Source organism: Nematolebias whitei, chromosome 8 (assembly GCF_014905685.2).
Source record: "Nematolebias whitei isolate Nwh7 chromosome 8, NemWhi1, whole genome shotgun sequence".
NCBI classification, from domain to species: Eukaryota; Metazoa; Chordata; class Actinopteri; order Cyprinodontiformes; family Rivulidae; genus Nematolebias; species Nematolebias whitei.
In genome coordinates, this window is record NC_056505.1 from 991091 (window position 1) to 1003969 (window position 12879).

At 45.0% G+C, this 12879-nt stretch overlaps 1 protein-coding gene across 1 annotated transcript in view; it reads right to left on the reverse strand.

The window, feature by feature from the left end:
- The window catches only part of LOC119412958 (iporin), a 63807-nt gene extending 57972 nt beyond the window's left edge, over positions 1-5835 (reverse strand). The window contains exons 1-2 of the mRNA XM_037679969.1: positions 5800-5835; positions 4926-5135 (exon numbers count right to left, since the gene is read on the reverse strand). Coding sequence (XP_037535897.1) covers positions 4926-5135; positions 5800-5835 — 246 coding nt within the window. The remainder of the gene's footprint in view (positions 1-4925; positions 5136-5799) is intronic.
- Positions 5836-12879: the final 7044 nt, after the last annotated feature.

Consider the following 12879-nt stretch of genomic DNA (forward strand, 5'->3'; position numbering starts at 1 on the left):
ATCTGGAGGTGTAGATGTCTGTGATGGTGGGGAGACTGACTCCAACATCTTCTGTGCAGCCTTCACCACTCTCTGCAAAGCTTTTCTTTCTGCAGCTGTGCAGCCTCCATGCCACACGTTGATGCTGGAACACAGGATGCTCTCCACTGCACACCTGTAGAAGGAGGTGAGGACTGAGCTTCCCAGACCAGCTCGTCTCAGCCGTCTGAGGAAGTAGAGTCTCTGATGAGCTTTCTTGATCAGGCTGGTGGTGTTGTTGCTCCAGCTGAGGTTGTCATTCATGTGTACACCCAAGTACGTGTAGCTGGAGACCACTTCCACCGCAGATCCTCTTATGTTCAGGGGGGTGTAGATGTTTTTGTTCCTTCTGAAGTCCACAATCATCTCCTTTGTCTTCTTCACATTGATGTGAAGGTTATTCTCTTTGCACCAGCTCTCCAGGTGTTCCACCTCTTGCCTGTAGCTGGACTCATCATTGTTTGTGATGCATCCCACCACCGCTGTATCATCTGCAAACTTTACAATGTGACAGCCTGGATGGGTAGCTGCACAATCATACGTGAGCAAAGTAAACAGGAGGGGGCTCAACACACATCCCTGAGGAGAGCCAATGCTGAGGGTTATGGTGGAGGAGGAGAGGTTGTGGATCCTCACTAACTGTGGTCTGTTTGTTAAAAAGTCTAGTACCCAGTTGCAGATGGAGGGGCTTAGTCCTAGTGTGGATAGTTTGTCTCAGCATGGAGGGTGACACAAGGTCTGGGCCTGCAGCCTTATGTGTATTCAGCCTTTTAAAAAGCCTCCTTACTTCATCCTCTTGTACAGAGATAGCAGGGGGTTGTCGAGGGCAGTCCAAAGTCATTAAACCAGTCGTTAAACCAGTTGAGCTGGGGTTGGTGTGGAGGATGGAGGAATGTGAGTGCATGACTTCAAAGCGTGAATAGAAGTGGTTCAGATCGTTTGCCAGTTTGAGATTGTCTGTAGAATAAGGTGCTCTGTGCTTGTAGTTAGTTATCTCTTTCAGCCCCCTCCAGACAAAGGCAGAGTCGTTTGCAGAGAACTGTTGTTCCAGCCATGTGTTATACCTGGATTTAGCCTTCGACACCTCCCTGCTAAATCCATACTTCGCACGTCTGTAGTTGTCTCTGTCCCCCTCTCTGAAAGCAGCCTCCTTCTGCTGACAAAGCTGTCTTAGTTTGGATGTGAACCAGGGTTTATCATTATTGTCTACAAATCACTGAACAGTGTCGCCCCCCCATCTCTCTAATTTGCTACAACCGTATGTCCCACCACGTTCCCTGAGGTCAGCGGACCAGTTGCTCCTCACAGTTCCAGAAACTTTTCTTAAGCGCAGAGGTGACAGGCCCTTCTCTGTAGCAGGACCAAGACTCTGGAACGAGTTACCTCTGCTTGTCAGACAGGACCCTCCCTCTCGGTTTTCAAGTCCCGTTTAAAAACTCACTACTATTCAGTAGCTTTCAACACAAGATGATCTGTGTTTTGATCCTGTGTGCTCTACACTGGTTTGTCGTCATTATCTGCATCGTTTTTTGTCTATATTCTGATTTACCTCATTTTGTATTTTGCTTTGTGTGTTACCTGTTGTTTTGTCTGTACAGCACTTTGGTTGGCCTTGTTGCTGTTTTAAGTGCTTTATAAACAAATTGGTATGGTATGGTATTATTGAAAATGACTCTGGAGCGTGATGGGATGATGCTGTCCTCGCAGAAATGTACATATGACGTCACAGTGTTTGTGTATTGTCTAGACTGTCTGTAGAAGCCCTGAACAGGTCCCAGTCTGTGGTGTCCAAACACGTGCGTAGCTCCTCCACAGCTTCACTGGTCCACTTTTTGGATGTCCTCACCACAGGTTTTGAGAGTCAAGTCAAGTCAAGTCATATTTATTTATAGAGCAAAATTTAAAACTGATAGACTGTTATCAAAGTGCTCAACACTAATGGTAACACTAAGAAATAAAAAGCAGTAAGAATATACCTTAAAAAATTAAAACAACAGCATTAAAATGAAGACATGGAACAAGATACAGTATACTAAATCAATTCACACAGTATGAAACGCCAGAGAGAACAGATATGTTTTTAGCAGGGATTTGAACACAGGAAGGGAGGTGGCATGCCTAATGTTGGGGGGTAGGTTGTTCCACAGTTTGGGACCCATGACTGAAAACGCCCGATCTCCTCGGAGCTTCAGTCGTGTTTTTGGAACAACCAAAAGCAGCTGATCGGATGATCTCAGAGCCCGAGAGGGAACATATGGTTCCAGTAGCTCAGAGAGGTAGATGGGTGTGAGGCCATTTAGGCACTTATAGGTCAGGAGGAGAATTTTGAACTCAATCCTAGTTCTCACAGGAAGCCAGTGTAGGGAGGACAGAACTGGTGTGATGTGCTCATACCTCGGTGTACCGGTTAAAAGCCGAGCTGCAGCATTCTGAACGAGCTATAGCCGTGAGATAGAGGCCTGGCTGACCCCAGCATACAGTGAATTACAATAGTCCAGGCGGGTTGTGATGAATGCATGGACTAGTGTTTCAAGGTCGGGTCTAGACAGCACTGGCTTGAGCTTAGCTACCTGCCGCAGTTGGAAGAAGCTTCTCTGCAGAACCGAACTGATCTGTTTGTCGAACTTAAAATCCGAGTCAAAAACCACTCCAAGGTTTTTAACAGAGTGCTTCAGATAAGGCTGAAGGGAGTCCAGGTTCACAGGATAAGAGGCGGCAGCTGAGCTAGGGCTAAAGACAATGACTTCAGTCTTCTGGTCGTTAAAACTTAGAAATTTTGAAGCCATCCATGTCTTAATGTCGTCCAGACATTTTAGGAGAGGGTGGACGGAACAAGCACTGGCTGGTTTCAGTGGCAGGTAGATCTGACAGTCATCGGCGTAGCAATGGAATGGAATACCATGTTTTCTTAGGATCAACCCCAGCGGAAGCAGATAGAGTGAAAATAGAAGGGGTCCGAGAATCGAGCCCTGCGGGACACCACAGGAAAGAGGCATTGAAGTGGATAGATTTTTACCCACCTTCACACAAAAACTCCTGTCAGAGAGGTATGAGCGGAACCAGTCTAATGTAGCACCTGTAATCCCAACCCAGTGTTCAAGCCGAGAGATGAGGATACTGTGGTCAACAGTATCGAAAGCGGCAGTAAGATCGAGGAGTACAAGAGCCACAAAATGACCAGAATCATTTGCTGTTAAAATGTCATTACAAACCCTAACCAAAGCTGTTTCGGTGCTGTGGAGCTGCTTGAAACCAGACTGAAAGACCTCAAAGATTTTGTTCTCAGTTAAAAACTGATTTAACTGAGTAAAACCTACTTTTTCCAGGATTTTGGACAGAAAGGGGAGTTTTGAGATTGGTCTGTAATTTGAGCAGGCTGAAGGGTCAAGACCAGGTTTCTTAATTAACGGTGTGACTACTGCATGTTTGAACGCCTCTGGGACCACGCTTGTAGCAATACTACTGTTTAGTATAGTTAGAACAGCAGGCCCAATCGCTGGTAGAACCTGTTTGAACAATGATGCTGGGATGGGGTCCGATGGTGATCCTGATGGCTTCATGTGACCAGCAACTTTGTTTAACAATGGGAGTGTGATTGGTTTGAATTGCCTGAAAGTAGCAGAACATGAAACAAAAGCTGATGGGTCGACTAAGGAGCGGGGGATGGAGGCCCTGATCAACTCCACTTTCTTAGCAAAGAATTTAGTGAAGTCATTGCAGGTGTCAACAGAGGCCTCCATACATGAATACGAAGGGACATTTAGAATGGAATTTACTGTTGTGAATAGGGCGCGGGGGTTGTGTCTATTTGAGTTGACGAGTTGGGAGAAATATTTGTTTTTTTCAGATTTGACAGTGTTCTGATAATTTTTTAAACAGGTTTTGAGCAAAATGAAAGAAACCTGGAGATGGTCCTTTTTCCACTTGCGCTCAGCTCTCCTGCACAGGCGTCTCGCTGCCCTGGTGGTCTCATTCATCCATGGGTACTGGGCTCTCCTTGGTTTCCTGACTTTTAGTGGGGCCACCAGATTCAAGATCTTAGTGCAGGTCACATTGTGGTTACTAAGCAGCTCCTGAGCACCGACACAGGCAGAGGTTTCAGGTGTTGTAGCAGCAGCGGTAATAAAGGCAGAGGAAAAACAAGCAGCAGTTGAAGGGTTAAATATACGACAGGTCCTGGGTGGAGCGGGAGATTTAGAGACACGAGCAAGAGGTATTACAAATGAGATTGGTTTGTGATCAGACATGACAGCATCCCCAATTTCCAGATTTAACACAGAGACACCACAAGACAGAACAATATCAAGAGTGTGACCCTGATGGTGTGTGGGGCCGACAACATTTTGCACCAGGTTTAAAGAGTGGATCAGACTTAGAAAGTCCTGAACCAAAGGCTTTTCAGGACAACAGATGTGCACATTGAAGTCCCCTAGAATTAGCACACGGTCGTATTTTAACAGTATTGCAATGAGAAAAACCAACAGTTCACTGATAAAGCCTGTGGAGGATTTGGGCGGTCGATAAAGCACTGCAATCAACATGGGGTTGGAGCGGCCCAGTTCAAAATGCAGTAGTTCAAAGGTCTGAAAAGATGGTGTCTGTAACAGTGTGCATTTCCAGATTTTCTTAAAAACAGCCAACACTCCTCCACCTCTTCCAGATGACCTCGGGCAATTAAGAAAACTACAATCAGCAGGCACAAGTTCAGAAAACACACTTGACTCACCCGGAGGAAGCCAAGTCTCCGTCAGAAACATGAAGTCCAGATTATTTGTGCAGAAAAAGTCGTTCATGATGAAGGTTTTGTTTGTTAAAGACCTCACATTGAGGAGAGCAAACCTTGTTGGGTCAGCAGCTGAGGGAGAAGTTGGGGGGGGGGTGCAGATCAGCGGTTTCAGTTTGTTTACGTCGGGTCCTCGCCTCCTCCGGCCGGAGAAAGTGCAGCCGGGACGAACAGCCGGAATCCAGGAGCCGCCGGACACAGCAGGGTCGTTGGTGCGATCCGATGGGGCAGCAGATGGTGCAGCTGTTGGACCCGGGTTGGTTTCGGTTTGCTGGATACGGTTGGAAACACCGCAGTTGGGCGCGCGCTCGCTGCACGCCTCCGACCCGATGTTCTGCAGCAGGCAGGACTCCGCGAGGCATCCAGGTGGAGAAACCTCAGTCCGGTGGACAGCTGTAGCTGAGGAGCGAGCGAGGTTAGCTTTGAGCCTCACGAGGCGGCCAGCACGTCTCCCACGGCGACGAGAGCGATGTTTTTGTGCAGACACGAATGCCGCGCGCTGGAGATACCCAGGTACGTTCCCAAGCAGCGGAGGTGGGGGCCCAGAACCCCGATCAAAATGTTCATAGGAGGCGAGATAAGTGGTGGAAAATTCTAGATTGAGCAGTTGCTGGCGATCATACACCAGTAGTGAGCTGATCTTATTGAAGAAAAATGATAAAAATAGCAAAAAAAGAAACAGAGTGGACAGAGGTGAATGGCAAGCCACCAGCTCGGGCGCCATCTTGGAATGAGCTTCAGTCTCTGTCTGTATGTCTTACTTCCGGTAAGATGGCGCCCGCGTGCATGGCTTGCAATCCACCTCTGCTGATGGTGTTCAGATTATTTCTGTTTTGTTCATTTTTTATCTGTGGCATGAATTCACTCCTCATGTATGACCAACAACAGCTTCTGGATCTTCGTTTTTCTGTCACTGAAGTCGCTTATTTCGACCATTATGAACGTACCTCTGCCCCCCCCCCCTCCTCCCCCCCCTGCTGGAGGACGTACCAGCTTACCTTCACTGGGCTCCTCAAATGCCTGCCCGGAGACATCGCTTCATCTGCCGGGGAAAACGTGCTGGTCAGCTTGTGAAGATTAAAGCCCTGCGCGCTGCATCTTCCTCTCCAGCTGGCGGTCATGGTCTCCATCTCCAGCTTCCCGCGTGCCCGGACCAGGTAACCAACAGGAGTTGTCGGCCGGTGCACCACTTGGACCGACCTGGAGGGGCTGTTATTGAAAACCTGCGACCATTAGCACGCGCTAACTCCACCATTGCTGGCTCCGTTTTGGACAGTGTCCGGATGTGTTTGGTCAATGCAAGATCTGTTACCAACAAAACTATTATCCTCAGGGATTACTTTCAAAAGCACGAGTTGGGCTTTTTCTGCATCACAGAGCCTTGGATGTCTCCGGGTGAGTCCAGCGCCTTGACGGAATCACTGCCACCTAACTGTTTGTATTTTAACGCCCCGCAGCCATCAGGCCGGCATGGTGGTGGATTAATAACAATATTCAAATCAACTTTTGACTGTAAACAACTGCTCATCCCAGTTTCTCGCACCAGCATTGAGCTGAGCGTCTTTGAACTCGGACATTCACCTCCGACGCTATTTGCACTCATCTACCGCCCACCTCGAACTAAAGACTTCATAAATGAGATTTCTGACTTCTTGGCTGAAATCACAGCAAAATATGAGCATGTTTTCATTATTGGGGACTTTAATTTGCACGTTTGCTCTCCTGAGAAGCCCTTGGTTAAGGACAGTAGGACTGACCTCCTCAATCCTACTGGCACGTCTTGCACTGAGGAAGCGGAGCCTGGGGACTTTGGGTCGGGCTCTCCAATCTCTGGTGCTGAGGTTCCCGAGGTGGTTAAAAAGCTCCTCGGTGGCAAAGCCCTAGGGTGGATGAGATTCGCCCGAAGATCCTTAAGGCTCTGGATGTTGTGGGGTTGTGTTGGCTTACATGACTCTGCAATGTTGCGTAGACATCGAGGGCAGTTCCCCTGGATTGGCAGGCTGGGGTGGTGGTCCCTCTATTCAAAAAGAGGGACAGTACAGTGTGTTCAAACTACAGGGGGATCACACTCTTAAGCCTCCCATGTAAGACCTATTCGGGGGTTCTGGAGGGGAGGGTCCGTCGGAAAGTCAAACCTCAGATTCATGAGGAGCAGTGCAGTTTTCGTCCTGGTCGTGGAACACTGGACCAGCTCTACACCCTCAGCAGGGTCCTGGAGGGTGTGTGGGAGTTTGCCCAACCAGTCTACATGTGCTTTGTGGATACGGGCTGTTAGGTCCCTGTACGACTCGTTCCCAGTGAGAGTTGGACTCTGCCAAGGTTGCCCTTTGTCACAATTCTGTTCATAACTTTTATGGACCGAATTTCTAGGTGCAGCCAAGATGTTGAGGGCATCTGTTTTGGTGGTCTTAGGATCACTTCTCTGTTTTTGGCAGATGATGTGGTCCTAATGGCTTCATCAGGTCGTGATCTACAGCTTTCGCTGGAGCAGTTTGCAGCCGAGTGCTACACGGCCGGGATGAGGATCAGTTCCTTCTAAATCTGAGGCCATGGTCTTAAGCTGGAAAAGGGAAGAGTGCCCTCTCCGGGTGGGGGTGGAGGTCCTGCTCCAAGTGGAGGAGTTTAAGTATCTCGGGGTTTTGTTCACGAATGAGGGACAAATGGCACCTTAGATTGATAGGCAGATAGGTGCAGCATCGGCAGTGAAGCGGGCGCTGTATCCGTCTGTCGTGGTGAAGAGAGAGCTGAGTCAAAAAGCAAAGCTCTCAATTTACCGGTCGATCTACGTTCCTACCCTCATCTATGGTCATGAGCTTTGGGTTGTGACCGAAAGAACGAGATCACGGGTACAGGCGGCCAAAATGAGTTTTCTCCACAGGGTGTCTGGGCTCTCCCTTAGAGATAGGGTGAGAAGCTTGGTGATCTGGGAGGGACTCCTAGTAGAGCCGCTACTTCTCCACATCGAGAGGAGCCAGTTGAGGTGGCTTGGGCATCTGGTTAGTATGCCTCCTGGACGCCTCCCTGGTGAGGTGTTCCGGGCACGTCCCACCGGGAGGAGACCCAGAAGAAGACCCAGGACACGCTGGAGGGACTGTTTCTTGGCTGGCCTGGGAACGCCTTGGGATTCCCCCGGAGGAGCTGGCCCAAGTGGCTGGGGAGAGGGAAGTCTGGGCCTCCCTACTTAGGCTGCTACCCCCGCAACCCGACCCCGGATAAGCGGAAGAGAATGGATGGATGGATGGATAAAGCTCATAAAGAAGACTAGCTCAGTTCTTGGGACTCTTCTAGAAACTTTGGAGATGATTGTACAAAGAAGGATTCTTCATAAAATGAAGAACATTATAGACAACCCTCGGCATCCTCTTCATCTGATTGTCATACAACAACAGAATGTCTTCAATCAAAGGATTCTTCAGATCTGCTGTAAGACAGACTGCTACAATAGATCCTTCCTGCCCACAGCCATCAGTATATAGAACAACTCTTTAATGAAACCAGGATGATGAGTTATAACAACATTTAATTTACCTCTGGGATTAATAAATAATTTTTTTGAATTGAAATTAATTGAATTCTATCAACTAAACGTGAACTAAACATGAGTATACCCGGACAAAATCATGGCAAAAATTTATGGCACAACACCAACAAAACAAATTTAAACACTCACCAAAATGTAAATGTATGGAACAAACTTGCAGGTATCTTGGGACGCTGGAGAAGGTTATAGCAGGATGTCTCACCGCTGATAACCAAGCCATTCGTCTCCTTTTTGTTTGGTCCCTCGCTTTGTTTCCAGGTGAGAAAACAATGAAACGAAAGTCCGTTTTTGATCTTTTCACCAGTCATGTGACCGGACATCATACACAATAACGAAACAAGTTCGGATCGTTGTTAAATTGCTTTAACCTAATTAGATTTTTTTTTTAATCAGTGAGAAAGCTTTGTTTTCAACAGTTACTTTTAAGTCAAGTCAAAGTCAAAGTCCCTTTATTGTCAAAAGCTGCAATACGTACAGGACATACACAGGATTGAAATTACATTTCTCTCAGACCCCGGTGCAACAATAACCATTTAACATTAAAACATTTATTAAACATAAGCATAAAATGAAACAATAAAAGCATGATACTGTCTTAAATTGTACTATATGGTATAAAAATATTTTTAAAAAGTATATCTATAAAATAAAATGAAATGAAATGAAGGTCCTGACATTGATATTTGTAGTGAGTGGCAAAGCAGCATATGAAGTGAATGTACACCGTGTATGTATGAAGTCCTTGATATTGATGTAGGTAAAATGACATATGCAATAAAACTAGTAAAAAAAATATTTGTATATCAGCGGTAGTGTAATATAAGCAGCGGTGTAAGTATAAACAGTAGTGCAAATGTAAACAGTAGTATGAATATGTACAGTGGTATGAATGTAAACAGTAGTATGAATATGTACAGTGGTATGAATATAAAGAGTAGTATGAATATGAACAGTAGTTTGAATATGAACAATAATATGAATATAAACAGTAGTTGGAATACAAACAGTAGTTTGAATATGAATATGAACAGTAGTTTGAATATTAACAGTAGTGCAAATGTAAACAGTAGTGTGAATGTAAACAGTAGTATGAATATGAACAGAGGTATGAATATAAACAGTAGTAAGAATATGAACAGTGGGCAGCAAAGGACGGCAAAGATGGCGCTCATATCCCATTTGCCACCGCGCCGTGGACACAGTGACGTCACGTTCTAAAGCTCTAAAGACATATCGGCGCATGATCATCACATGACCAATTTCAGTCAAGACAGCCTCTCAGAGACCCCATTATAATTTGTCAAATGTACAGACTTTACAACAGTTTTTAAATTGTTGATAGATCAAGTAAAACCAGAGTTATAATAAATAATCCACACCACATCTTTTTCTGAAAATCGGCATCATATCTAAAGTGCATTAGAGCAATGATGGGTAGTCTCAGGGTCAAAACACCCCCAACACCCTCCACTTTCACCTCCCATCCCCGCCGAACAGATAAATAAACGTCCCCACTCCTTTCTGACGGAGGCTCCAAGTTATTTGTCAAGCGCCAAAAAATCTACAGGAAGAAGAAAAAGTAAAAATGACAGTGAGAGTGGGAGGGAGTCATGAGGTCTGAGAGATTTGTGATTTTTAATGTGTTTGAGTTCTATAGTTCGGGTGTGTTTAGTGTTTAGTTTAGTCAGTGTTAGTGTGTTTGAATCAAAACAATTAGACAATTTTTGAACGTGAGGAGGAGCTGCAGACTCAGAGGAGGACAGAACCATAGAGTCAGAACCTCTCAGACAGAGGAGAGGATCATGAAGGAGAAAAACAGCCTGAGTCAGACAGAGAGGATTTTGTTGGTGAACAGGATGATCATGATTTGTTTTAGAAGAGGAAGAGCAGACCGAGCCCCACTAGGAGGTCTGACGCTGCAGAGGAGGGGGTCCAGAACCTCTCTGACTGAGCCAACAGAACCAAGCATCAGGTCTGAGCTCTGGAGAACAGAGGAGGATGTGGATGTTGACCCAGAGGACTAATGGCGGAAATTACCCTTTTTGTTTTAAATTACCGTAAAATAAATATTTTGTCAATTTAAAACATACTGAAGTGTAGATGTGAAGCCCCCACACCTGCCTCCACCCTCATCTGCCCCACTCTGGCCCTTGAGCAAGGCCCTTCAATCAATCAATCAATCACCTTTATTTTACCAGGTAGAGCCCGTTGAGATCGAGATCTCTTTCACAAGGGTGACCTGGTCAAGTGGTTATCAGCACACGTCACAGGGTAATTGACAATAAGCATTTACATTTATCAAAAGAAAAAAGAAACTACTATCACGATAAATAAATGTTAACAGTTTGACACCATCAGGATAAGACAGACTTCTGTAGACATTAAATGTAGAACCTTAACCTTAACCCCCACCATCTGCTCCCCTGGGCACCCTAGACAGCAGCTTTCTGCTGAACACAGAAGGATGTGGTAGCTCAGTGGTCTGTGGTAAAAATAATTGCCATGTCTTTGTGCGACTTAGTTTGCTGTGGAGAAGGGAGCAGCTGAAAGAAGAAAAAAAGAAGTGTAGAGTTTTTAGACAAAAGACCCTTAAAGTGTTAAAATAAAATAAATACTTTGAATTTATTTCAAGATTTATTTTAATTTATTTCAATATTTATTTATTTATTTAATAATGTAATTTTATGTTGTGACACTTATTTTGTAAAGCTACTTTACATATTTCAGTGGCTTAAATTTTTTAACCCCGTTTTTCATTTGAAGCTTTTTTTATTTCATGTTCTTTATTCAAATGAGGAGGCGGGGTTTTCTCTGTGGGGCGGGTCTGGTCAGGGTCGATGAAGTTCATCTATTAGTTTTATAGGCCAGGCAAACCAATAACCAAACCAAAAATAAAATAAACGATGGTCTCAAGTCTCACGCACTGAATGTGAGACACCCACATTTCATAAGGTGCACACGGCACACTTTGTTTCTCACGCTAAATCACACACGCAGGACCTTTTTGGAAGAGGAACCAGTGTGCAGCACAATGTTTCCACACGGGCTGGAGCACAATAGCGGACATGGCTGCAGTGTTGCCAACTTAGCGACTTTCTCGCTTTATTTAGCAAGTTTTCAGACCCCTCTAGTGACTTTTTTTTTTAAGGGACTAGCAACAAATCTAGACTTTTTCTGTGTTACTTGAGACTTTGGTGACAAAACCATGTTCAGCAGTGAGCCATAAGCCCCTCCCATTCCCCAAGATCTGACAGCTGTCAGTCTCGCAGCAGAGAGGAGACCTGCTCCACTTCATGTCCACACTGCAAATGAATCACACCCTGGAGTACAACGCGGGATGTAAATATAATACAATGCTCAGTTTCATCAGAAATCTTTGCATTTCATCTCAGAGTTCTCCGATGTCCTCCATATTGCCCGCTTGTCATCGTGACTTCCTGAACACAGTTCATTCATGATGTGAAGGTAGCTGGACCAAGCAGAGCTCAGTGAGGGGAATACTTTGCTGTGATTGGTCAAAAAAGATAAACCCCGCCCCCTCATTTGAATATAAGAACATGAAATAAAAAGCACTTCAAATAAAAATAGGTCAAAAAAATAAAAGCCCCTGAAATATATAAAATAGCTTTACAAAATAAAAGTGTCACAAAATGAAACTCCATTATTAAATAACTAAATACATAAATCTTGAAATAAATTTAAAATTAATCTTGGGGAAAAAACCTAAACATATCTATTTACATTTTCATGGGAACATTTATTTATTTAATGGAATATTTATTAATAATTTTTAAACAATACTATTTATTTATTTATTTTATTTTGAATGAAATGGCTTTCCATACTGAAAGACTGACTAGTTTTTTGTGTAAAATAACTTAAAACTTGTATTTTAATCAGTTAAATGAGGTTGATTTCCCCCTGAGGAACGTGATTAGTCCTAAAGTTAAAGGTTCAAAGCTTCTAATTCAAATGTTCACATGTGACACTTGATGTGGATCAGACTTCATGATCTTGTCTGTAGTTACAGAAAACAAAAAGAAGTTTGTGAGCTGCATGCGTTCAGCTGGGATTGCTGCAAGAGGACAAATAAAGATAAATTCATTGTGAAATAACTGTTAGAAGGCAGCACAGTGGCACAACTGTAGAGCTGCTGCCTCTCAGCGAGCAGGTCCCTGGTTCAAACCCCGGTTCAGGGGCCTTCTGGGTGGAGTTTGCATGTTCTCTCCGTGCATGCGTGGTTTTCTCCGGGTACTCCGGTTTCCTCCCACAGCCCAAAAACATGCATGTTAGACTGATTGGTAACTCTAAATTGTCCCTAGGTGTGAGTGAGAGAGTGAATGGTTGTTTGTCTCGTTTGTCTCTATGTGGCCCTGTGATGGACTGGAGACCCGTCCAGGGTGTACCCCGCCCCTCGCACAGTGATTGCTGGACATGGGCACCAGCGACCCCCGTGACCCAAAATGGAATAAGCGGGTAAAGATAATGGATGGATGGATGGATGGATGGATGGATGGATGGATGGATGGGTGGATGG